This window comes from Agelaius phoeniceus, chromosome 13 (assembly GCF_051311805.1).
Source record: "Agelaius phoeniceus isolate bAgePho1 chromosome 13, bAgePho1.hap1, whole genome shotgun sequence".
Taxonomy (NCBI): Eukaryota; Metazoa; Chordata; class Aves; order Passeriformes; family Icteridae; genus Agelaius; species Agelaius phoeniceus.
The window spans coordinates 1,413,336-1,438,252 of record NC_135277.1 but is presented as its reverse complement, the minus strand read 5'-3'; the positions used below and the strand labels follow the sequence as shown (position 1 = coordinate 1,438,252).

The following is a 24,917-nucleotide window of genomic DNA, read 5'->3' as shown; positions in this document are numbered from 1 at the left end:
AATTCAAATTTCACGGCGTTTTTACTTCTCACACTTTGGGGTCTAGGCAGGCTCTACAGGAGAAAAATCTTAATGTGAACTTTTAAACCGTTCTGGGGTGTTTAATTCTGGTTTTAACACAGCTTTGAATCTTTTCTGGGAGCCAGCTGAGGGTTCACAGGTGGGGTCTGGGATGTCCTGGGTGGGACTCCAGGATTTGGAATTCCTGGTGCCTCACCTGGGGGTGACAGCCGTGGGATGTGGTGGCACCAGTGCCCTGCCCTTCAGGATCCCTCACCCCCTTTTGCTGCTCTCCCTCCATCCCAGCCTCATCAACTCCCCCAAATTTTGGTGCAGAAGCTCCAGCCCTGCAGCCAGGATTAATTTTAACACTGTAAAAATTAAAATAGCACAGATGAGACTCTCCTGTTGAGAAAGCTCCTGCTTAGGCATCGTGCAAAGTTTAAACTACAGAATGTAATATCTGGGACTTAATAGTCTGCAGTGGGGTATGAAAAATATTCCTGTGGGAATTAAGAAATCCATACTTTGTCAGAAAGCCCTGAGGGAGCAATAAAGGTTTCCTCCAGAGAGCTGTTTACCATATACAGTAACCCAGCATCCCATTAGGGTTTTGTTTATACCTTAGACATTTTAACTTTGATATTAACATTTTACCCCCCTCTCCCCCCCTACTAAAATGTTTTAAAAGCCACGGTGCATTTAGTTTGGTTTCTAATTGGCTGCCAGCGTTGCAAAACAGCTCCTGGCAGAAGGTTGGAAATGGACTTCCAGAGCCTCCAAGGGGCAAATGCAGCCTTGGGATGGACCCTTAAAATCAGGTTGGCCCTGGGGGTGGAAGGTGCTTCAGAAATCTTTTCTTGGAGAAGGATGTTCCTAGGACTTGAGGAAATGGTGTTATTTTGTTATTTTCTGGTTTTATTGGAGATCTGAGAGAGAATGTTGAGCTTTAGAGCTCAGCCTTGTTGGTGTTGGGTGGAGAGGCAGAGAAGGGAATTGGGGTAAAAGCTGAATGTTCCTGTGTGACACTGTCCTGTGTTTCTGGGGCTGTGGAATTGGGATAAAAGCCCTGTGTGACACTGTCCTGTGTTTCTGGGGCTGTGGAATTGGGATAAAAGCCCTGTGTGACACTGTCCTGTGTTTCTGGGGCTGTGGAATTGGGATAAAAGCCCTGTGTGACACCATCCTGTGTTTCTGAGGCTGTGCAATTGGGATAAAAGCCCTGTGTGACACTGTCCTGTGTTTCTGAGGCTGTGCAATTGGGATAAAAGCCCTGTGTGACACTGTCCTGTGTTTCTGAGGGTGTGCAATTGGGATAAAAGCCCTGTGTGACACTGTCCTGTGCAGCTGGGATGCCCTGCCTGGGGTGGGGACTGTGGCAATTCCCTGCCCTCTGGGGAGGGACAGTCCCACCTGGAGAGGCAGGAGCCCCTCCTGTGTCAGGGAGGTGATTCTGTGGCCCCTGTTCCTTTTTATCCCACTGTTATTTGAAGTCAGCAGCTGCAGGGACCTTGGGGTGTCTCCAGGACAGGAGTCACTCCAGCCTTTTCCAGGGAATGGGTGCTGCTTTGGGTGTGGGTATTTTACAGATTATCATGGAATCCTCCAATGGATTGGGCTGGGAGGGAGCTCAGTTCATCTCATCCCACCCCTGCCAGAGCAGGGACACCTCCCACTGTCCCAGGCTGCTCCAAACCCCTCCAAGCTGGCCCTGGACACTCCAGGGATCCAGGGGCAGCCACAGCTGCCCTGGGAATTCCAGCCCAGCCAGGAATTCCTTCCCAATGTCCATTTAAATCTCCCCTTTTCCCCTCTGAAGCCATTCCCTGTGTCCTGTCCCTGCCTCCCTTGTCCCCAGCCCCTCTGCAGCTCTCCTGGAGCCCTTTCAGGCCCTGGAAGGGCTCTGAGGCTTCCCTGGATCCTTCCCTTCTCCAGGGGAGCATTCCCAGCTCTCCCAGCCTGGTTCCAGAGCAGAAGGGCTCCAGCCCTGTGGCAAAACCACCTCAATCCCCCCTTCCCGAAAAGTTCCCGATTCTCCCTCTGTGGCAGAGCATCCCCGCCCCAGCAGGGAACGAGGGACTCAAACTGGAACCCTCCCAGGCAGCTGCAGTGCCCCAGCCACGGGGAGCAGCCCAGGGATATTTTATTCCAGTAAATCAATGGACATTTGTCAGGTGCAATGAATTGCAGAGGTTGGGCACTTTCCTTCTCCGGCGTGGGGCTCCTGGCTCGGGGAGGAGAGGCCGTGTGGGGATCGATGTGCAGCTCAACAGCCAGCCTGTCTGCACCCTCCCTTCTATCTTTTTGTTATCTTTACCTCGTGGTTTTATGTTTTTTTAATCCCCCCTCTCTTCCCTGAGCTCTTTATCCTGCCTCATATCCATTATGGCAGTGAAATATTCCCGGTGTTCCAGGGACACGATGGTGCCTTGCAGGAGGCTGAGCAGAAACCTCTCTTTTTTTTTCCAGGGAAAAACTCTTCTATTGGAATAGTTTATTGAGATTGAGGTATTGATCAGCCCTCCTGCTCCCCCCTGGCTGGAGGTGGGCTTGGTTCTCTTTGGAAGCCCATGTTTAGTTAGGAAACATGGGATTTTTTTAGTTAGAAAATGGATTTCATTTATTTGGGTTCTTTACAGCTGCGAGTGGTTTATGGCTTGGACAAGAGGTATCTTAGCTTTATTTTTATGACAGTATAATTATACTTTAGAAATACACTTGATTACTGTGTGGAGCAAAATTGTTCCACTATATTGGCTCGGCCAATATTGCTATACAAACAACTTTTCAGTCAATTGAGCCTGGTGAAAAATCAATACTTTATAGCAATATTTCTAGGGAGAACTTGCTGAATCTAAATGTTTTTCCTGTTCTAAAAAGAAGGGATTTTATAGTTCTTTGACATCTTGTTCTGCCCCTACCTTTTGATCCGCTGTTTGCTTAATTAAGGAACGATAAAAATTCTCGTGTTAGATATGGCAAAACCAGTTAATTAGCTTTGCTTTTTGGTTGCTTGCATGTTCAAAAATATGTGAGAAAACAGAAAACAAGCCCAAAGTGTCTATTGAACATTGCAGCAGAAAGCAGGAATTCTTCCAGTGCTGCTGAGGGGGCAGAGTGTGCCCTGTTTTGGGTAAGGATTGTTAAAAAAAGGATAAAATCTGCTGTAGCAAAGCTCCTGGGTGTGCTGCTCTCCTGTTTGCCAGGTGCTGTAGGTATTTGTGTCATCTGCTCTGATTGCCACTGCCCGTGGAGTATTTCAGTCCAATTTTCTGCATTTTTTGAAACTCAGCTGCCCGTGTGGCAGGACATCTCTCCATTTGCTTAAATTGCCTTTTTTTTTTGGAACAAATCATTCGGTGGCCAGCCCAAAAGGCATTTAAAGGATCTGCTTTGTGCTGCATCTTGGGGCTCCATCGGTGCCTGCAGAGACTTCTCTGAGGAGACCTTTCCTCAGGTGAAGGATTTCCTTTGGAATGGCTGGATGTGCCAGCCAGTTAAACTAAAGCAGCTTCATTAAATTATTTAGACCTCAAATCCTTAATTTTGTATATTTTGAACCTAAATATTACAAAGTACAAGTGTTTCTCTCTGGCAAATAATTCCTCTGTCAGGTCTTTCTCACACAATGTGTCTAAAGCATCACTATTTCCTTTATACAGGAGCAAAGTGAAGGTTTTGTCCTTATTTTATTCTTATTTCGTGTTCTTTAGGTTTTGTTTTTCAAGGAGAAAGGAGAAGTGAGATGTCCTGAACTCTGTTTAGGGCAGGGCACATCCTCCTGGGATTTATTTTACAGTGAGGTTTTGTAGCTCTGTGGGTTCTGTTGGAGTCTCCAGCAGCAGGAGCATAAAGGAAAAATAACCATAAAGCCCCAATGATGCCCTAATTAATTTGGGAGTTACCAGGATCTGGGAGAGAGGGAAGGAATGGGAACATCAGTTCCCATCTTAGCAAAGTGCTGTGAGAGCAGAAGGCTTCACTTGGAAGTTGAGTAATTGGGAGAGAAGTGGCTGTGGCTGATGTCCCACGCTGAAAAATTGGATAGCCTGGAAAGCAGGGAGAAATGAGGGAGCTTAATTTGTCTGAGCAATTTCCTGAGCAATTCTGCAGTGTGGTGGAACATTCCAGCATCTGCCCTTCCCCTCATTGCCTCCCTCAGCCAGCCTTGGGGTGCCCCATCAGCACATGAAATGGGAAACGTGGGAGACAGCTGGGGCTGCTCCACAGCCTGGAATCCATCCTGGGACAAAGCTGGGCATCCTCTGGCACTGCTGGGGCAGCCCTGGAGCAGGTGATGCCTCAGGTTTTGATTTTATCTTTTTCAGATTCTGTCCTACTTTAGTGTGTGGGTTCACATTAGGGGATGGTGAGCTCTGTGCACAGAGCAGGGACACAAAACAATTCCTGCTCCAGCTGGGCACCAAGGACAAATGACCCAAACCTCAGCCCAAGAGCACAAACAACATGGGCTGGAGAGAGAAAAACAAGCAGGGTGGGACTGCAGGGGCTGGAGCTGTAACTGGACAGCTTCAGTGGTGGGTGACTCCCAGGAAAGGTTCTCCCAAGCTTTTCTCCACAGTTCTTGTCCCAGCCTGGTGCTCAGGGAGGGATCACAGGCAGGTTCAGTGACTTGTTTGGCATCAAAACATTTCTTTGACCCTTGGAAATCTTCAAATTGCATCTCCCTTAATTCCAGTGGAGGCATTTCCCTGGATCTCCTTTCCTGTGCGTTCATTTTCTGCTTCTCTTGTTTGGATTTCAGTCCCACTGAAGGTATTGGAGCAGCCCTACCTGGCTGAGTTAGAGGTGTCCCCCTGGATTTTGTCTGGTTGCAGTGGGGTTTAGAGAAGGCTGACCAGTGCCTGCTGGTCACTCCCTGTGCAGGCTGACCAGTGCCTGCTGGTCACTCCCTGTGCAGGCTGACCAGTGCCTGCTGGTCACTCCCTGTGCAGGCTGACCAGTGTCTGCTGGTCACTCCCTGTGCAGACTGACCAGTGCCTGCTGGTCACTCTGTGCAGACTGACCAGTGCCTGCTGGTCACTCCCTGTGCAGGCTGACCAGTGCCTGCTGGTCACTCCCTGTGCAGGCTGACCAGTGCCTGCTGGTCACTCCCTGTGCAGGCTGACCAGTGCCTGCTGGTCACTCTGTGCAGGCTGACCAGTGCCTGCTGGTCACTCCCTGTGCAGGCTGACCAGTGCCTGCTGGTCACTCCCTGTGCAGACTGACCAGTGCCTGCTGGCCACTCCCTGCCTGTGACCCTGGCGGGCGCTCGGCCCCCCCATAAAATCTGTTCTGCACAAAAGTGCATAAAATGAAGATAAAGTACCTCCTTGGAGCCTGACAAAACCCATTCCTCTGCAGAATGGGAGCTGCAGTGAAAGTAAATAAATGAATGGACAGCAATCACAGCCTAGTTGATGAAACTGTTCAATTAAAGCACAGGCATTTACATGGTGTAATTTCCCTAAATTGCCAATGAGCCCCTTTAGACACAACCAGTGTTCAAATTGATTTCAGCATTGATTTTGGCTGAAGCTGATAAATTTCTGCTTGTTAGTTAAAGTAATTTTGCAGAAGACTTTGTAGTGCAGTATTGAAGTGTTCATTTAGCTGATGGTTAAAAGAGGAGTTATTTACAGAGGGTTCTACTGTTGGGCTGAGATGGGACAATTCCCCGGTCATCTTTTTACTTTTAATTTTTAAGCTTCAGTATCCAATCAATACGTTATTGAAACTGATTAAAATGTATCCAGCCAGCTGCCTATGGCTGTTTAATTAGAAACTGGATGATTCTTAAATTAAAGTTGTTTTGTTTGTGGTGGATGTCCATAGCTGGGAAGATGAAGCGAGTGGGAAATGGGAGTTTGTGCTGGTTAGCAGGGAGCGAGCTGGGGTGAGAGCCCAGGGCCTGCCCACCCTCCCAGGGAGCAATTCCTTCTAATATCCCAATATCCAGCCCTGCCCTCTGGCACTGGCAGCCATTCCCTGGCTCCTGTCCCTCCATCCCTTGTCCCCAGTCCCTCTCCAGCTCTCCTGGAGCCCCTTCAGGCCCTGCCAGGGGCTCTGAGCTCTCCCTGGAGCCTTCTCCTCTCCAGGTGAACACCTCTCATGATGGCACCTTAATTCCTGCCACCACAGAAGGTGATGCAGGTTTTGGCTCACACTTTGCTGCTTCATATTTCTTTCCTAAAACTGTGATGGGTTCACTCCAAGCTTTCTGCCACGTGGGATAACCCCCATCAGTCAGAGCTCAGGGCTGCTCTGCTGCCTCTTGTCCTTGCACCAGATTAAATGCAGCAGGTGAGTCCATCCCTGTGCCTGCAGCTGCTCTGGGTGCAGATTAAACCCAGATTGAATGCAGCAGGTGAGTCCATCCCTGTGCCTGCAGCTGCTCTGGGTGCAGATTAAATCCAGCAGGTGAATTCATTCCCATGTCTGGAGGTGCTCTGGGTGCTGGTGTGGCTCTGTGTGTCCTGGTGTGGGTAGATGGTGGTGGCTCTGTGTGTCCTGGTGTGAGTGTTGGTGGCACTGTGTGACCTGGTGTGGGTAGGTGGTGTTGGTGGCTCTGTGTGTCCTGGTGTGGGTGTTGGTGGCTCTGTGTGTCCTGGTGTGGGTGTTGGTGGCTCTGTGTGTCCTGGTGTGGGTGTTGGTGGCACTCTGTGTCCTGGTGTGGGTGTTGGTGGCTCTGTGTGTCCTGGTGTGGGTAGGTGTTGGTGGTGGCACCTCACTCTGCTCGAGCTCGGTCTCCATTGCTCTCAGGCCTCTCTCTCAGCAATGGGTTCTGCCCCACAGTGGGATGGACACAAATCCCATTTCTGGAGCTGCCCCTGAGTGTTTGGCTGCAGGAGGGAAGGAGGAGTCCCTGAGGGGTCACCGAAGGGAGGAGGAGCAGGTCACAGCACGGAGCTCAGGGATCCTCATCCCCGTGCTCGGATTCCAGCACTGAGCTGGGTTAAGTGAGGCTCTGCTGCTCCTTTCTGCAGCCTCTGCTGCCAGCTGTGCCCTTTTCCCCAAGTTTGAGCATTCAGGCACCACTATTTGCTGTTTGTTTGCCACTTCCCCAGCAAATCATTTTGCAATCAGCACTCGAGCATCTGCGGTGGCATTTCAGAGGAGGGGAGGTTGTGCTGTGAACCAGCACAGCCCCATAAAAGCTCCTTTTTCCAACTGCTGTGCACTTTGGCTTCCCTGATTTAACAGCCACAGAGTCAGGCTAATGTGTTTGCTATTGCAGGAGGCAGCAACTGGCAAAGTGGTTATTTCCTAGGAACAATTTGAATTTCTTTCTTTGCATGGCCGTGGGAGGACGTGACACTGCTGTCACTGCCCTGCCACAGGCAGGGGCAGCACCAGCCCAAAGAAAGAGGGGAAAAAAGGAAAAAAATGAGCAGATGTTGGGTGGTTTGCTGTGTGGGGTTTGCAGCAACTGGGGCTGGGCTCCTTTTGCCTGGCTCTGGCACAGCTTTGTGCTCTTGGTTGTTTCTCACGAATGTCCAGTTTGGCTCCTCCTGTGCCCTCACATCTGGAGGCGCTGCTTGCTGCAGGCACAGCTTCTCCTGGCCATTTCTGAGCTCAAATGAGAAGCTTCAAGCTTTTATTTCTGTTGGGAAATCCTCTGCCATGGCCCCAGAGAGCTTTGGCATGGGGGTGTAGAGATCTTCCCCTGCAGCTCCTCAGTGCTGAGAGGGAACCCTGGGGAATGGGACAGGATTTCCCAGCCTTTGGGGGGAAATGATGCCTTGCTGTTCAAACATGGGTGATGATTTCATCCCAAGGTGTGAAGGAAACAAGGCAGAGAGAGGAACCAAAATATTCACTTGTGGTTCTACTGTGTTTCCTGGGAAGTTCAGGGGGCAGGAAAGGAGGAGCTGCAGCCCTGGGACAGGCCATGGGGGAGGCAGGGATCTCCATCCTGGGGAGGAATTTCTCCCCAGCATCCCATCCCTGTGGCAGTGGGAAGCCATTCCCTGGGTCCTGTCCCTCCATCCCTCGTGGCACCAGCCTGAGGTGTCCCTGGGCTGGAGCATCCCTGGCTCCTGCAGCCCCATCTCTGCTGCCTCCCTGGCACTTCATCACTTTGTCATATCTGCTGATGTTGGTGATATTTCTGACTGACTCATTGGCATAGCAGACAGGTCATGGCTTTCCCTTGAATCCTTCAGGCTTGCCAAGGAATTTCTTATTGATTAGAAATTGTTTCCCTGGTTATTGTGGGGGAAGAATAAAGGGATTTATCCTGGTGGCCAGAGGAAGCAGATCCTGTGCTCTCCAGGCTCCTGCAGTTCCATCCTTACAAGAAAATAAATGTGATGAATTTTGGCTTCTAGGTAGAGATTACATTTATTTTGAGATTTAACATAGGACTAAACTCAGTTTCTAGTGAGAAGTTGCTGTGTTTGATGGGAAAAGCTGCTGGAAAAAGCTCAGGGGTCTTTGCAAACTCAGCCCCTGCTTGTGATGTGACTATTGTGTGAGCGAGGGGTTTGCAATTGTAAAATTATGGAAAAAAAACGAGAATTGGTGTCTCCCTTGAGATTGCCTGCAGGTTGCAGCCTGTAGTTGGTTCTTTGCTTGCCCTGGAAGGAATTATCCCACAACCACAGCATCCTCTGGGCTTTAGGGAAAATTCCTCACAGGGAAGAGAGAAAATGGTTGGTTTGAGCAAATTGAAAGAGAGAGAAGTGTTTTGTTTGCCATCTAAGCTATTTATTAGGAATTTATTAGCTCTTGGTTAAGAATCAGCTGCGTTTTCTCTCAAGTTGGGTTTGTTTTCCTTCTGTGTTGAGTAGAAATTCATCATATTCAGTGTACGAAGTTTTTAGCATTAAATATTAGCAGTGGTTTATTCCATGAGGAGCCCGGGGCACTGACATTCCTCCTTGGTTTTCTGTACCTCAGGAAGAGCAAATCAGGTAATGCGGATTTCATTTCAAAAATTCCCTTTTTTTTTCCTTAAAACACAAAGCTGCTGTTTCTGATGCTCCCAGTTGTTAATTTGCTTTGCTGTACAGCCACAATTCCTGTCTGGGGTTGGGGGGAGATGCTGAGGAGCTGGCAGATCCCCCAGAGCCCCATTCCGGTTTTCCCTGGTATTGATTTTGATTTTCTGGGACACCAGGGATGCTCTCTGCAGTCCATCACGGGCTTGGCTCAGCTGCAGGGCTTTGTTCAAGCACAGCACTCGCTCCCACACCACCTCTCATTTATTGCCCAAAATAACCCAGATTTTGGCCACAGCACCCCTGAGGGATGAGAGTGGAGGAGACCAAGTCCTGCTGAAGGACTTGGCTCGTGTGGGGCCCTTCAGGGCTTCAGATCTCTGGGGATGGGGTTTCATAGCCAAGGGTCATGAAATATTTGACAAAATTGTTCCATTCTTGCCTGGGAGCTGCTGGGATGGGCACAGGGTTTGGGATGGTGAGTTCTGCTGGGAATGGGATTTGGGATGGTGAGTTCTGCTGGGAATGGGATTTGGGATGGTGAGTTCTGCTGGGAATGGGATTTGGGATGGTGAGTTCTGCTGGGAATGTGGAGGCAGGGATGGACATTGCTGCTCCCCAGCGGGGATGTCCCAGGCAGGCAGTGTTGGGGTCCCTGTCCTTGCCTGGGACAGCGTGGGGTGGTGGCAAGGCAGGCTCTGTGTCCCTGGCAATGTGGGAATTGTCCCTGCCCATGGAAAGGCTGGAATGGGATGGGATTTAAGGTCCCTTCCCACCCAAGCTGTTCCAGGATTCTGGGCTTGGTGAGGGAGATCCCCCACAACCCAGCTGGGTGCTGAGCATCCCCTGCTCCTCCCTGCAGGGCACTGCTCAAACCCACACCTGGTTTGGGGTTTTTTAGGAGTGGAACAGCTGGTTTTAGCTGTGCTTTAGGAATTTTCCTGCCATCCTGGAAGATTTTAAGTGCATTCCCTGAAAGGTTCCCAAGTTGCTGAAGGAATCTTTGGGGTTTTGCTGCTTTTCTCTGCCTGGTTGTGCAATGATGGGTTTGGCTGCTGCAGTTCTGGAGGTGACACCAAAACCTGCGAGATGAGACTTGGAGTGGGAATTTTGGTTTAATCCCCTCATAGCCATCCATGGGTTGACTAAAAGTCTGGTTTTCCTCCTCATGCTGTGCTCGTTGTCCTGCAGGATTTTTGTCGTTCATCCCTCAGAACCTGCCTAAAGGTATTAAATTCAGGATTTTGCCCTGCTGCCTGCAACCAAAACGATCAATTCCACCTTCCAGTCCCAGAGAACACCCCAGAAAATCCCTTTTTCCTCGGAAGGGGTAATTACTGCAGCAGCTCCAGCCTAATTTGAAGCGTTGGCTGTTAATTAAAAGACCACAGAGGTGTAGGGTTGTCCTTTGGTGTAACCAAAGCTCCCATTCCAGCTCCATTAATCACTTTGCAGTTATTGTGCAGGGGAAGGCCAGGACAACCGAGATGCTGGATCAGCCTGGAGTAAACAAATTCCTTGCCCTCCTGGCATCCCCCAGGCCCAGCCCAGGGCTGCCTGCTCTTTGTGATCCAATTCCCAGCCATAATTAAATGTTCAGTCGGTGCTGTCAGTGCTCTGTAAACCAAACCAGGTACCTGCCCTCTGCTGGAACCTGAGCCCAGCCCTCCACGGATGACCTGGCGTGCATCATAATTAAATCATCAGCTCCTCCCTGCCACCCGCTCCCAAACAGGAGATCTCTCCCATGGAAAATGGATCAGCTTTCCTGATCAGCTAATTAAGCTGTCCAGTGGGGTCCCAATTAACCCAACAGATGTGGAGCATCCCTTCCCAGCCCCTCCATCCCTCATTCCTGCTCATCCCAAACCCACTCTTGGTTCATCCCCAAGTCATGGATGCATGGATTCAGCTCTATCCAAGTTCCCATGGATAATCTCATTTTCTACACTGATTTTTTTCTCCTCTGCCTTGCTAAATTATTTTTTTCCTCCCCTGAAATCTGGAAAATCATCTTAAATCCAGCATGTTTTCCCACTGTTGGTTCATCCCCAAGCCATGGATTCATGGATTTGTGGATTCATGGATTCAGCTCCTGTTCTCTCAAAGTTCCCATGGATAATCTCATTTTCTACACTGATTTTTTTCCGCTCTGCCTTGCTAAACATTTTTTCCCCTCTAAAATCTGGTGCCAATCAGTTGCATAAATGTTCATCCAGGAGTTATTAAGTTAAGGTGAAAATTTTAGGAATTTCCAGGCCATTACCAGAAATTAGGAGGAAAATGGATCAGTTTTCCTGATGAGCTAATTAAGCTGTCCAGTGGGGTCCCAATTAACCCAACAGACGTGGAGCATCCCTTCCCAGCCCCTCCATCCCTCATTCCTGCTCATCCCAAACCCACTCTTGGTTCATCCCCAAGTCATGGATGCATGGATTCAGCTCTATCCAAGTTCCCATGGATAATCTCATTTTCTACACTGATTTTTTCCTCTCTGCCTTGCTAAATTATTTTTTCCTCCCTTGAAATCTGGAAAATCATCCTAAATCCAGCATGTTTTCCCACTGTTGGTTCATCCCCAAGTCATGGATTCATGGATTTGTGGATTCATGGATTCAGCTCCTGTTCTCTCAAAGTTCCCATGGAAAATCTCATTTTCTACACTGATTTTTTCCCCTCTGTCTTGCTAAACTCTGTTTTTTTCCCCCTAAAATCTGGTGCCACTCCTCTGCACAAATGTTCATCCAGGAATTATTAAATTAAGGTGAAGTTTTTAGGAATTTCCAGGCCATTACCAGAAATCAGGGGAGCGCTCAGGGTTATAAATAAGATTAAATGACATTTTTGCCCTGTCTGAGGGTGATTTTACACGCAAAAAAAAAAAAAAAAACCCAACTATTAAAGCTTTTCTTCTTCAGCAATAATTGCTGGAGGTACAGAGAGGTAAAATATTAGAATTCTTTAAAGTTAGTGCCACGTCTCTGCCAATGCTGCCATCAATCAGAGCGAGGCAGTAAAACCAGTGAAGAGGAAAACCTTTAATGGTTTTGTTTTTATGCAAAATTACATTGGATTTCGAGGTTTTTATTTTTAACTTCCTTTATTTTCTCACGTTTTCATCATTAGAAATATTCAGGTCATTGTTAAATAGCCAGTTTTGGGTGTTTCTCCTCAAAAATTAAGACAAACTGCTGTTGAAATACTCTGGAAAATTATTTTGGGTACATGTGAACATCACCAATAATTTTTCTATCTTTATGTGCACCCTCTGATCACCAAATAAATGCAGAAATTGAATTTTGCTGAGATTTTCTGTGAGTCCTTAAGTTCTGAGAAAGGATTTGCCATAATCCGTTTCAATTCAATTTATTTGGGGAAGCTGCTTGTCTGTGAAAATACCCATGGGACTGAGATAATCCTGATTTTCCATGAAAATTCTGAATAATGGTGATAATCTCAATTAATTCCATTGAAAGAAAATGGGAAAATGTATAAACTCAAGGTTGGACTCAAAGATTTAAGGTTGGACTTAAATTTTGGAAGTCTTTTCCAAGCTAAATGATTCTGTTAAATTCCCATTTATAGTTTATTTTTCTGCTGTACCAAAACCTTCAATGTGTATATTTTATATCAAAAATCAAGATACAAGCCCCTATAAATGGTTCCCTCGTAAATATATTTTTGATCCCTTGTTTTCCTCAGTTTTCCTTTAGAAATGCTGGATAAAATTGAATTTACAGAAAATCCATGAGGTAAAATTCATTTTTCTGTGAAATGAGTGTATTTATATTGCACATCCTCGCAGAAGCAATTTTATATAATCTCAAATTATTGAATTTTTTCCTCACCCAGGGCTTACCATGTTCGTAGTGGAAAAATCCTGGCAGTGAAGGTAAGAAATTTCAGACATTTTATTTTTTTTTTCCCCATTTTTTCTGCCCTTGCTTTCCTTCCCTTCCCTCTGATTTTTGGCTCTCAATTTGATTTATTGCATTAATTAATTTATTTACGGTAAATTTATTTATTTATTACTTATTTACTGTAAATTTAGTCATTCCCAATGAGCTCAGATTCCCAAAATTCAGGATTTTCCCCCCAGGAATTGCCTGAAAATCCCACATTTTGGTCCTCCATGGATGTTTCCAAGGGCAGTTGGGCTCCTTGATTAAACCTGGAATTTGTAGAATTTTGTGGTCAGGAAAAATCCCAATTTTCTCTGAAATTCACTTAAAACTGGGATAAAATAATAGCAACAGTGGGGCAGACCTTGGATGCAATTTGTGAATTAAATTATGCTTGGAAATGAAATTATTAATTATATTATTAATTAAATTATTAATTATATATTGTATTAATTATTAATTAATAATTATTAGTTCATCTGCCCTAAAATAAGCCAAAAAATAATTTGGTTGATTTTTTTAATGATAAAAATCCAGATTTAATTGCACAAGATAACCCCAAACCTGTTGACTAAAACACTTCCAGCTGGTAAATAATCAACCCAGTGCTAAGAATCCATACCACAATCCCTCAGTGATGCACCAGATCCCATATTTTGCATAACCTGAACCTGCAGAGGACTCAATCCCTTTTTCCAAGGCACTTTTTCCTCTTTAAAAGGCAGCATCCCAGTGAGCACCATGACTCTGTGCTGCTTTTTGCCATTCTCCCACTGCTTTTAGCTGGAATTTCAGTGCAGCACTTGATTATCATTATTACCTTTATTATTTATCACCCCTGCCCACAACACCCCAAATTTCCTCTGATCTGTGCATACTGTAAAAGACAAGGAAGCCTTAATTAAATTAAAGCAGAATATCTGGGTCTGACCTGTGCTTTTTGCTCTGCTCCCCTTTAGTGGAGGCAGCAAATGGAGAGAGGCAGCAGTGACAGCCCGTGATGAATTGCTGTGTTTATTCTGGATATTTTAATGGCCTCTCCCTAATTCAAATGGAGCAGGGAGTAAATTATAATTCAGTCACTCAGCTGCTGGGCCTCACCTGACAGCTCAGCCTGTGAGTGAGCACAGCCTCAGGTGGGTTCCCCTCTCCCAAAGTTCTCTCTGGCCATGAGCGGGGCTCCAAAATCCCTGAATTCTGGGTAAAAAATCCGTTAGGAAGATGCAGCTCGGTCAGGAGGATCAGAGACCTTCCCAGAGGACTTGCATGTCATTTAAATTCATTTTTAGCAAGTTCTTCTGGTCCAGTGTCCATTCCCAGCTCAACTCCAAAGTTCCCCTTTTTCCCTGGGCCTGAGGGCTCCAAAATCACTGAATTTTGGGCAGAAACTTCATTAGGAAGATCAGAGGACTTCCCAGAGGATTTGCATATCCTTTAAATTCATTTTTAAAAAGTCCTTGTGGTCCAGCATCCATCCCCAGCTCAACCATCTCACCCACGCTCAGGGGATCCCAGGCAAATAATGATTGGTGCTGCAAAGTTCTTGGTTTAGGGGAAAAAACCCAATTATTGAATGTTCCCAGGGAGGTTTTGGATTCCCCATCCCTGGAGCGTCCAAGGCCAGGGCCTGGAGCACCCTGGGATGGGGAAGGTGGAATGAGATCCCTTTCCCACCCAAACCATGCCAGGAATTTGCATCCAAATCTTCATCTCCAGCTTCATCCTCAGCAGCAATGACTCTGAGGAGATTTTTGGTTTTTTTGTTTGTTTGTTTTCTTTTTTGTTTTTTTTGTTTGGTTTTGTTGTTTGTTTTTTTTTTTTTTGATTTTTTGGGTTTTTTTGGGTTTTTTTTGTTTGTTTTTTTTTTTTAGTTTTTTTGGTGTTTTTTTTTTTTCTTTGACACAGTTCCAGCCCATGCTGGAAGCTGTCACCTCATGAATCCCTGGAAGTTTTTTCTACCTGTACAAAACAGGCTTGGAAATTTCATACAAAAGGAGATGATAAATGCAGGTTAAGGTGAGATATAAGTATTTTTTTCCTCTTTTTGTGCTGCAAATAAAGAAATTTCCTCCAGCCTTGACATGAGGTGGGGTCGCACAGGCACATGTGTGGAAGGAAACAGTAAAACAATTCTGCAGAGGAAGTGAGGCTGATCTCCCCTCATCAATTTTGGGGTGAAATAATCTTGTAATTCCTCTGTCTGTGTCCTGACCACCTGGAAATGGGAAAGCTCTGCTTTCCCAGGTTATTCTCATTTTTGGGGTGTTTGTAATTAAGGTTGATATAAATGAGCCCCAGACCTTTCCTCATTCTGGGCCTGGCTTTGGGATGCCAGGGATGTTTTTGCTCCTGGGATCAGAGAAATTCCTCGCTGGGATTAGAAGTGAGTGAGGTAAAATTTTGATTTGACACCCCTGACAAGATGGAATTGGGTGAAATTCAGAGAACACCACTGGTGGGATCCCAGCAGATGAATTTCTGAGGTTTCCACGCTGGAAAAAATGTAAGTGAATATTGTTGGCAAATGATTATTGATCTGGACAAGTGTGTTAAATGTTTCTTGGCAGCCCTGTACTCCACTTACAATTTAGTTTAGTGACAGCTTTTATAAATAACCCCGGAGCAGCTCTGGGAAGAGGCAGGTTATTGGTTTTTCCTGGAGACAGATTTTGGTGCTGGGTTGGAAATGGGCTCCCCATGTTGTGTTCTGTTCTGTCAGCACTATTCCTGGAATGTTTATTCTGCTGCTCCTGGAAACTGACTGAATTCTGCTTCCCTTTAGCTTAAAGTATTAAATGGTGAAGGCTTGGCTGGGGGCAGACTGAGCCTGGCTCCAAGCACTGAGTCCAGTTTGGTTTTTAAAGCGGAGCTTAATAATTGAGTTTTCAGGTCTTCAAAGACCTGTGGCAAGAAATTCTGTGTTCAGTGTGAATTTCAGTGCCTCGTTCAGAGGCTCTGCCCTGAACAATCCTGGGGATTCAGAGCTGCAGGAGGTGCTGCCCACTTTGGCTGCAGTCCCTGCTGCTTTGGTCCTGCTGGCCAGTTGGGATGGTGAGACAATTTCCTTCCTGTTAAAATCTTCTTTCCACCTATTCCTCTCCTTGTTGCCCCACAGTGATCATCGTTCCATGGATCTTCAGGATTTTAATTTTGAATCATTCCCTTCCCTTTTACATGAACTCTGTGTATTTCTGTGTTTCAGGTCATACCCTTGGATATAACACTGGAGCTCCAGAAGCAGATCATGTCAGAGTTAGAAATTCTTTACAAGGTATGTGGGTTTTGCCATTGGAATTACTTTTACTTCAGTTTTCTTACAGCAGATTTTAAAACAGCCTTGTGGCTTTTTTCTCTCTTTTCCCAGTGTGACTCCTCGTATATCATAGGATTTTATGGTGCTTTTTTTGTAGAAAACAGGATTTCATTGTGCACAGAGTTCATGGATGGTGAGTAGTGGATCCAGTTTGCTTTTGATTGCTAAGTAATTAAATGAGAGAATTGTTTTGGTAGAATGAAATGCAACAGTAAGACTCAAAAACGTGGAGTATTAATAATATTGCAGGTAGTTAAAAAAAACAGAGCAGGTTGGAGTTGGGATTGGGGGACATTCTGCATTTTCCCTGCGTGGAACTCTTCTTACTTTTATGGAAAATGTAAATAGAAGAGGAATAAAGGCAGCCTTAATTTGTGGTTTGATATTTGAGCCTCCCGTGCAATCTGTCCTCACTGACAAAACATCTGTTCCTCACTTGTAGTGTTTTGATAGCCAAAACAGCTTTTCCTTTCAAGAAATCTATTAACCCAATGTCCTGGGTGTTTGCAGTGGAAATGGTCTCTTAATTACCAGGCAAGGAGTTATTTTCCAGCCCAGCTGTTTCCCAGCTCGCTGCCGAGTTCCTTCTGGAGTCCCTCTCGTTCCTCCCCACGAGAATCCTCACCCCAAACCCATCCCTGGCCCCACAGCCTGGAATTCCAGAGCTGTCCCAGCCCTTGCCTGGGAATTTGGGATATTCCTGAGGAAAAGCAGGGACAATGCCCTGGGGCAGCAGTTTGTGACCTGTGCTGGTGTCTGAATCTGGGATATTCCTGAGGAAAAGCAGGGACAATGCCCTGGGGCAGCAGTTTGCCAGATTTTTAATTCTCAGTTTTAAATTTCTTTCCTTGCCTTAAGAATTTGTATTTCAGCCCAGGGACATTTTGGACTCTGCTTTGATCATGAGGTTTTTTTTTTGCAGAAGAGAAGGGAGGTTTCCCAATCCCTTGGGAAGGTCTGTAGGGATTTAGAGGGAATCCCATGTCCCCATCAATGGGGGATGCTCACAGGGTTCTTTCCCATTCTGGATTTACTGGGAAAACTTCAACTCCTTCCTCAGGAATTCTATTTCAGGCATCAGTGTGGGCATGGCCAAACCCTCCCTGGTGTGATGTCGGGAGGAATGGCTTTAATCATGGATATAAAATGGATATTTATATCCATTTCAATGGCTATTTATATCCATTTAATTGGATGTTTATATCCATTGAATCGTGGATATAAATATGTGATACCACAGAATGGTAGCACCAGCTTTTGAGAACAAGAGTTGGGATACTTTGGACCTTGAAATCTGCTTTTTGGGGTGATTTTGTTATCCCCAAGACATTTTTCCACACAGTTTGGAGTTCTTTAATGTTGATATTTATGAGTGGAAGGTTTTCCAACATTTTGTCACTGCTGTTTTCTGAGGATCAATGCTACCAGCAGAAATCAGGGACGTGGGTAAGAAGCTCCCTGAGTGCTGTTTTGTGTGTTTATGCAGAGTTTGGGAGGTTTTTAAGGTCAGTTATTCCTGCCACAGCTATTGCTCTATCACTGATGGTGTTTTTATTAATAACCAAGGCCTAGAAAACCCTTGGGGCTTCAAATCTGGGGCACTGTTTCATCTGGCACCACCTGAGCCTGTGCTGTTTGTCCCTGCAGGGGGGTCTCTGGATGTTTATAGAAAAATTCCAGAACACGTTCTCGGAAGGATAGCGGTGGCTGTGAGTAATTCATTGCTTTTTATCTCTCAGTTTTTGCTGTGGGAGTGGAAAATCTGGGTTTGGGTGGTCACTGGGAGGCTGGGGCAGCTCCAGGGTCCGTGTGAGAGGAGGGTCCTTCCTCCCTCTGCTCCTCCAAACCATCCCCTGTGCTCAGGGGCTCTGGGATGAGGGAAATCTGCCTTGGGAATGACCAACACAACCTCTGGGGGCTCCTAGGGATGGGGCTGCTGTGAGGGGAAGGTGGGAGCTGGGATGGTCCAGCCTGGAGAGCTGGAGAGGGGCTGGGGACAAGGGAGGCAGGGACAGCACACAGGGAGGGGATTCAGAGTGGAGATTGAGATGGGTCTTGGGAAGGAATTCCTGGCTGGGCTGGAATTCCCAGAGCAGCTGGGGCTGCCCCTGCATCCCTGGCAGTGCCCAAGGCCAGGCTGGATGGGGTTTGGAGCAGCCTGGGACAGTGGGAGGGGTCCCTGCCATGGCAGGGCTGGCACTGGGTGGGATTTAAGGTCCCTCCCAGGATTCTGTTACTCACATCTGTGTGACAGGATGGGGTGAATGGAGTGGGATGAAGAAGAATTTGCTGGCAGTCTGTGTGGTCACATCCCTTCCTGTCAGCGTTTCTTCCCATCAGGATGGAGAAGTGCTTTTGATCACCTTGATTTATTAAATTATTTCTTTAATCAGCCCCTTAAGCCCTTCTGCTCCCTGTGGTGCCTTTAGAGGTGGCTCAGGGGCCCTCTGGGGATCCTTTGTCTCTGGGTGTGTGATTTCCATCCTGGCTGTCCTCATTCTGGCCACAGCGTTGGTTTTCCAACCCCCTCTCTCTTTGGTTGCTCTGTGGGTTTTCCTTGAGGGCTTGGAGGCTTGGGTTGGTTCCTGCCACCAAAATGCAGGGGCAGAACAGATTTTCTGTGTTCTGCTCAAGGAGGATGAAGTTTTTCCCCTGGCACAAGCCAGAGCTGCCACGGGCTGGTCTCTCACTCCTCCACACCTGAGCAGCCCCGGGGAAGGGTTAATTGGGGTCATTTTTGGGGTGCTGAGGCTGTCCTGTATGAAGAACCCTCATATCTCCTGGGTTTGGTCCTGAGGTGTTGACAGTGGGAGCCTTAAAGCCCCTGGCAGCTCATCCTTGGGGCTCTGCAGCCTTCAGCTGCTGAAAATCCACTGGCCATGATTGAAAACTCAAATTACAGACCAACAGAAAATTCAAAAGTTCAAAAAACCCATCCTTCCCCACAGCTGAGCAGAGGGTAATGACCAGTGTCTCAGTGGATCTCACCAGGGAGGGAGATACTGCAAAACAATTGCCAAATATAAGGAATACTTTGATAACTTAAGCAGTTTAAAGCATAACAAAGTTATTCTATCATGTGCCATTTAATTAAGTGCTGGCTTTTCACATTCATTATACATCAAGCTGACAATTTAAATCCTTTAATCCAACACAGGCAGCTATTTAGTCTCTGTTCATTGTAATTCACAGCTCTCCTTTCCTCTTAATTTGTGTGGCCTGCCCAGGGTGATGAACATCCCTCTCTGATGCTGTTTCCTCTGAGCAGCTTCAAATCTGCTCATTATGTACCTGGCAGCTCCTTGTGCAGTTTGAGAGCTTTTCACCTCAGCTCAGAGGGAGAATCTTTCATCTCCTCTCCCCTCTGGAGCAGTGAGTGGGAAGCTGCTCACAGTATTCTCATTTTCCTGATGAGGATGATGAGGATGGTTTGATGATCTGGGATGGGCTTCCAGCATTCCCCCAGCTGCTCATTCCTTCTCCTCTTCCTGATTTTAGGGGTGGGTTTAATCCATCACACCTTGGTTTTATCTCTCCCCCGTCCTCCCCTTGCCATTCCACAGGTCTTCTCCTCCAGTTTTCCTCTCACCCCTAACGCTGCTGTCCAGCCCCACCTTTTGTGTCTCCATAGCTGGATTTTTTCATTTTGTCCCTGATCAGTCAGCCTGGGAGCCTGGCTCCCTGACATGGATATCTCACTTTTCCTGGTTATTTTATTTCCTATTTCCTGCCTGTGAGCCTCACTCCCTGACATGGATATCTCACTTTGCCCAGTTATTTTATTTCCTATTTCCTGCCTGTGAGCCTGACTCCCTGACATGGATATTTTGCTTTTCCTAGTTTTTATTTCCTGCTTGTGAGCCTCACTCCCTGACATGAATATTTCACTTTTCTCAGTTATTTTATTTCCTATTTCCTGCCTGTGAGCCTGACTCCCTGACATGGATATCTCACTTTTCCTGGTTATTTTATTTCCTATTTCCTGCCTGTGACCCTCACTCCCTGACATGGATATTTCACTTTTCCCAGTTATTTTATTTCCTCTTTCCTGCTTGTGAGCCTCACTCCCTGACATGAATATTTCACTTTTCCCAGTTATTTTATTTCCTCTTTCCTGCTTGTGAGCCTCACTCCCTGACATGGATATTTCACTTTTCCCAGTTATTTTATTTCCTTTTTCCTGCCCGTGAGCCTCACTCCCTGACATGAATATTCCACTTTTCCCAGTTATTTTATTTCCTCTTTCCTGCCCGCGAGCCTCACTCCCTGACATGGATATTCCACTTTTCCCGGTTATTTTATTTCCTCTTTCCTGCTTGTGAGCCTGACTCCCTGACATGGATATTTCACTTTTCCCAGTTATTTTATTTCCTCTTTCCTGTTCCCACTGCAGAGCAGGGGCTGAGGAAGGAGGGGAACAAAGCAGCTTCAGAGAAGGGGAGCTCACCCTTTTCTGCTGCTCTGGGAGCAGAAGGTGAGCGCTGAGGCTGAGCCAGCCCTGGCAGCTCCTGGGCCCTGGTGCTGGTTTTTGGCACAGTGGAGGTGTTGGAAGGAGGCAGCAGGAGCCTTTTGTTTCCCTGGAATTGCTCAGTGGCTCCTTGGAGCCTCCCCAGGCTGTGTCTGAGGGGCAGCAGAGCCTTGGGAGGGGGCTGGGGCACCTTTGTGCTGAGTCCTTGTCATCCCCTGAGCACCCTGGGATTACCCAGATCCTGGGCTTGCTGAAGGAGAGACAGACAAAAGCTGCAGCTCCATGGGTGGATTTTGTAGACAAAACCTGCAGCTTCCATAATTTGTTTTCCCCCCCAGTCTGGTTTATTTTCCCCATAAATTTTTTGGGTGGATTTTGTAGACAAAACCTGCAGCTTCCATAATTTTTTTTCCCCCAGTCTGGTTTATTTTCCCCATAATTTTTTTGGGTGGATTTTGTAGACAAAACCTGCTGCTTCCATAATTTTTTTTCCCCCCCAGTCTGGTTTATTTTCCCATCCCCATGTCCACAGTCATTTTTTTATTTTCCCAAGACATGTCCAGTGCATGAATCCATGGAAGCTGCTTGATGACCTGCACACCTGTTAATTGCAATTTGTGGAAGTTTTTAAGGGAAGCCATTTCCAGAGGAAAAGGATGCAGCACAGGCAGGCATTCCCTGCATCCCAGCACTCCTCTGGCTCCAGCTTTGGGATTTCTGGCCTTGGACTCGTTGATCTGGGAGGGCTTTTCCAGCCTAAATGGTTCTAAATGGGCTCCACTGGATTTGTCTTTCTCATCTTCTGCCCTCTCAACCAGACTGGGCATGGATGAGGGGCAATTCCAGAGAGGCCCCAGGGGCTGCAGGGAGCTGGGAATGTTCCCCTGGAGAAGGGAAGGATCCAGGCAGAGCTCAGGGCCTGAAGGGGCTCCAGGAGAGCTGGAGAGGGGCTGGGGACAAGGGGCAGGACCCAGGGAATGGCTTCCTGTCCCATGTGGCGATCCAGGGGCAGCCCCAGCTGCTCTGGGCACCTCTGCCAGGGCCTGCCCACCCTCCCAGGGAACAATTCCTCATTCTCAATATCCCATCCAGCCCTGCCCTCTGGCGTTTTGGAGCCATTCCCCTTTCCTGTCCCTCCATCCCTTGGGAATTGTCTCTCCATCCCTGGTTTTGGTTCCTGCAGGCCCTGCAAGGCCACACTTGGGTCACCTTGGAGCTTCTCTCTTTCCTCCAGGCTGGACAATCCCAGTTCTCTCAGGAGATGTGGAGGGATCTCTGCCCTCACCCTAAAATCCATCCCTGCTCCCTTTGGGAGTCGCCATCAGTGAGAAAGGGAAATCTCCCTCAGTCCCTCCCCTTCCTGCTTTTTTTATTTCCATGGAGGGCTGGGGTGTTTTCTCAAGGAAAAGCAGATTTTGGGAGGCCTGAAGGGAGGCTGTGGCCGCTGCTGGGGTGCTGCTGCTCCCTCTGTGCCTTGGCTTGCCTCTTCACACATTTATTTTCCCTCCCTTGCTGGAGCAGTGACATTGTGCTCTGTGCTGTTGATTGAAGTTCTCCCTGAAAGGATGTGCACTTGAACTGTCAGCAGAGTGAGAGATTGACAGCAGGTGGAAGCACTTTTTGTGTCAAGGCTTTGTCAAGGCATTGTTGTAAAACCTCCTTCACTGAATACCAATAATTCCTGCTCTGGCTTCAATCAAAAGATTCTCCCCTCCAGGTTTAGAATAATATTTAATGCTTGAGAGTCCTTCCCTAATAGGCAAATGTAAGGGGAGTGAATAACGAGCTGAGTCCATTTGGGGGGCTCCTGTGAGCAGATTTACAGCCCAGGATAAAGGGAAAAACTCCTTTTTTATTCCTTTGTACACCCAGAGAGTCTGAAGGGAGAGTTTGGTAATTCCATGGCTTCCCTCACTGCTTACCCAGCACATGTTCCATCATAAAGAGGTGTAGTAACTCACAGCTGTTGATTTTTGTTTCCTGAGAAATGTTTCCTTTTTTTTTTTAAATGGATGCTTGCTTTAAACTAAACAATTTCCTATGGCTTGAAAGATTTTCAATAGTCTAAATACATTTTTAATAATCAAAGAGTTTACTGTTCTGAAAATCCCTTTGGCCATTGGAGGAGGTTTGAAATGTTGCATCTCCTTGATTATTTTTGCATTGGTATATTATTATTTATATTTATATGTATATTTATATTTATATTTATTTGTTTGTTATTTGTTATTGATAATTATTATTATGTTATTGCTGGTGTAATTATGTGAAAACACTGTAGATAAAATTTCTATTTGCTTTTCATAAGCCATGGAATCGTGGAAAGATTAATGTTAGGAAAAAACCCTTCAAGATCATCAAATCCAAGGTTTTTGAAAGGCTTGAGGTGAACAAGCCACACCTCTGGGCAGGCAGAATTTGACCAAAGCTTTTGTTAAAGGTAAAAAGCATCTGAGGCCAGGAGATGCTTGGGTTTGGAGTGAGTTTAAGGGAGGAATTATCTCCTGGAACGATTCCTTGGGATCCACCATCATTATTTGCTTTACAAAAAGATTCTGATTCCACCAACATAATTTTTCTTACAGAATAAATTTTAAATTTTGAAAGAGTTTCTAATCCGAGAGGAAGGCAGAAAATGACTGTGCTCTCTGCTTTCACTCTGTGTAACTTTTAGCACTTCTGCTCCATCACTGCAACATAAATAATTTCATTTTGGGCTACTCAGAGCACAGAAAATGAATTGTCTTGACTGCAGAACTCACACAACTTTAACATGGTCAGAAATGCTTCATGGTTTTGGAGAGCCATGAGGAAAACCTCTTGGAAATGGAATTAAATTTCACCTCAGAGGTGGAGAGTGTTGAAAAGCCAGCAGGGATGGGCTGGGGAGCTCAGCACAGCTTGGGATTTTGTGCTGGTTGGAATTTTGTGCTGGTTGGGATTTTGTGGTTGGGATTTTGTGGTTGGGATTTTGTGGTTGGGATTTTGTGGTTGGGATTTTGTGCTGGTTGAGTTTTGTGGTTGGAATTTTGTGCTGGTTGAGTTTTGTGCTGGTTGAGTTTTGTGCTGAAGTAACTGGGTTTGGAGTTTGGCTTTAGCAGCTTTGGTGCTGGAAGGAGCAAATTTTGAAACCTGCCCAGGTTCAGGAGCTGTATTTCCTTTTAGGAGTTGTATTTACTTTTAAGAGTTGTATTTGCTTTTGGGAATTGTGTTTTAGGAGTTGTGTGTGGTTTAGGAGCTGTATTTCCTTCTAGGAGTTGTGTTTTAGGAATTGTATTTACTTTTAAGAGTTGTATTTGCTTTTGGGAATTAGGAATTGTGTTTTAGGAGTTGTGTGTGGTTTAGGAGCTGTATTTCCTTCTAGGAGTTGTGTTTTAGGAGCTGTAGTTTCTCTGCTGTGAGATGCAGCAGGATTTGTGCTGGGTCCAACATGAGAGGAGAACGAGGGAATTTTCACAGTTCAAGAGGAAAAGTTCCACATTTGCATTGGGTAAATTAAAGGCAGCAAAGGAAAAGGCACAGGGTGCAGCAGATGGAAAGAAAGGGAAGGGAGGATGAAGTGGAAGAGGTCATTAAGAGATTTTCTTGGTTTCTGGCCTTTTTCAAGAGGACAAATCATTCCCTCCTTTGGCCTTCATGGTTTTTAGCACCCCACAAGGGCAGGTGAATTAAAGATCCACTGAGATGCCTGAAGGGATTCAGTGTGAGCTCAGCTGAGTTCAGCTCACAGCTCCTGGCAAGAAATTAATGTGTGTATTATTAATTTGTGCATTAATAAAGGACCTGCTGCAGGATTTTAGCAGGGGCTCACCTGGGAGGGAGGTGGGGTCTCCCCTTTTCCTGCTCCTGCCTTCATTCTTACTCCTGCCTTCTCTGATCTCCCACCCCAGCTGAAACTGGGAATTTTTCCTATCAGGAATCCCTAAAATGTGATTTTTTTTTATTTCTTTTACCTAAAGGTTGTGAAAGGCCTGACCTATTTATGGAGTCTGAAGATTTTACACAGAGGTGAGTAGCAGATGTTTTCTGTTTTCCCATGAAATTTTAACATCACTTTCTCCACAAGCAAACATCTGCTTTGAGTGCAGTGGGGTAATGCAGAATGGATCTCACTCATTAACCTTGCACACTTCCTTGTAAAACATTTTTATTGCTCTTTCATTGCCCTCCCTCCTCCCCTGAAAAGTAAAGGACTGAGGAGAGGAATGAGTTTTACAGGGATTTAGAAGCTTAGGGCTGCAAACAGGTGCCCAGTGGAAAACATCAGCGTGGAAATGAGATGTTTGATGGTG

The 24,917-nt window shown here is 46.3% G+C and overlaps 1 protein-coding gene across 1 annotated transcript in view; it reads left to right on the top strand.

The window, feature by feature from the left end:
- MAP2K5 (mitogen-activated protein kinase kinase 5) overlaps window positions 1-24,917 on the top strand; it is a 120,037-nt gene that overhangs the window by 29,983 nt on the left and 65,137 nt on the right. The window contains exons 9-13 of the mRNA XM_054641924.2: window positions 12,795-12,834; window positions 16,047-16,115; window positions 16,209-16,290; window positions 17,805-17,866; window positions 24,585-24,633. Of these exons, the coding sequence (XP_054497899.1) occupies window positions 12,795-12,834; window positions 16,047-16,115; window positions 16,209-16,290; window positions 17,805-17,866; window positions 24,585-24,633 (302 nt within the window). The remainder of the gene's footprint in view (window positions 1-12,794; window positions 12,835-16,046; window positions 16,116-16,208; window positions 16,291-17,804; window positions 17,867-24,584; window positions 24,634-24,917) is intronic.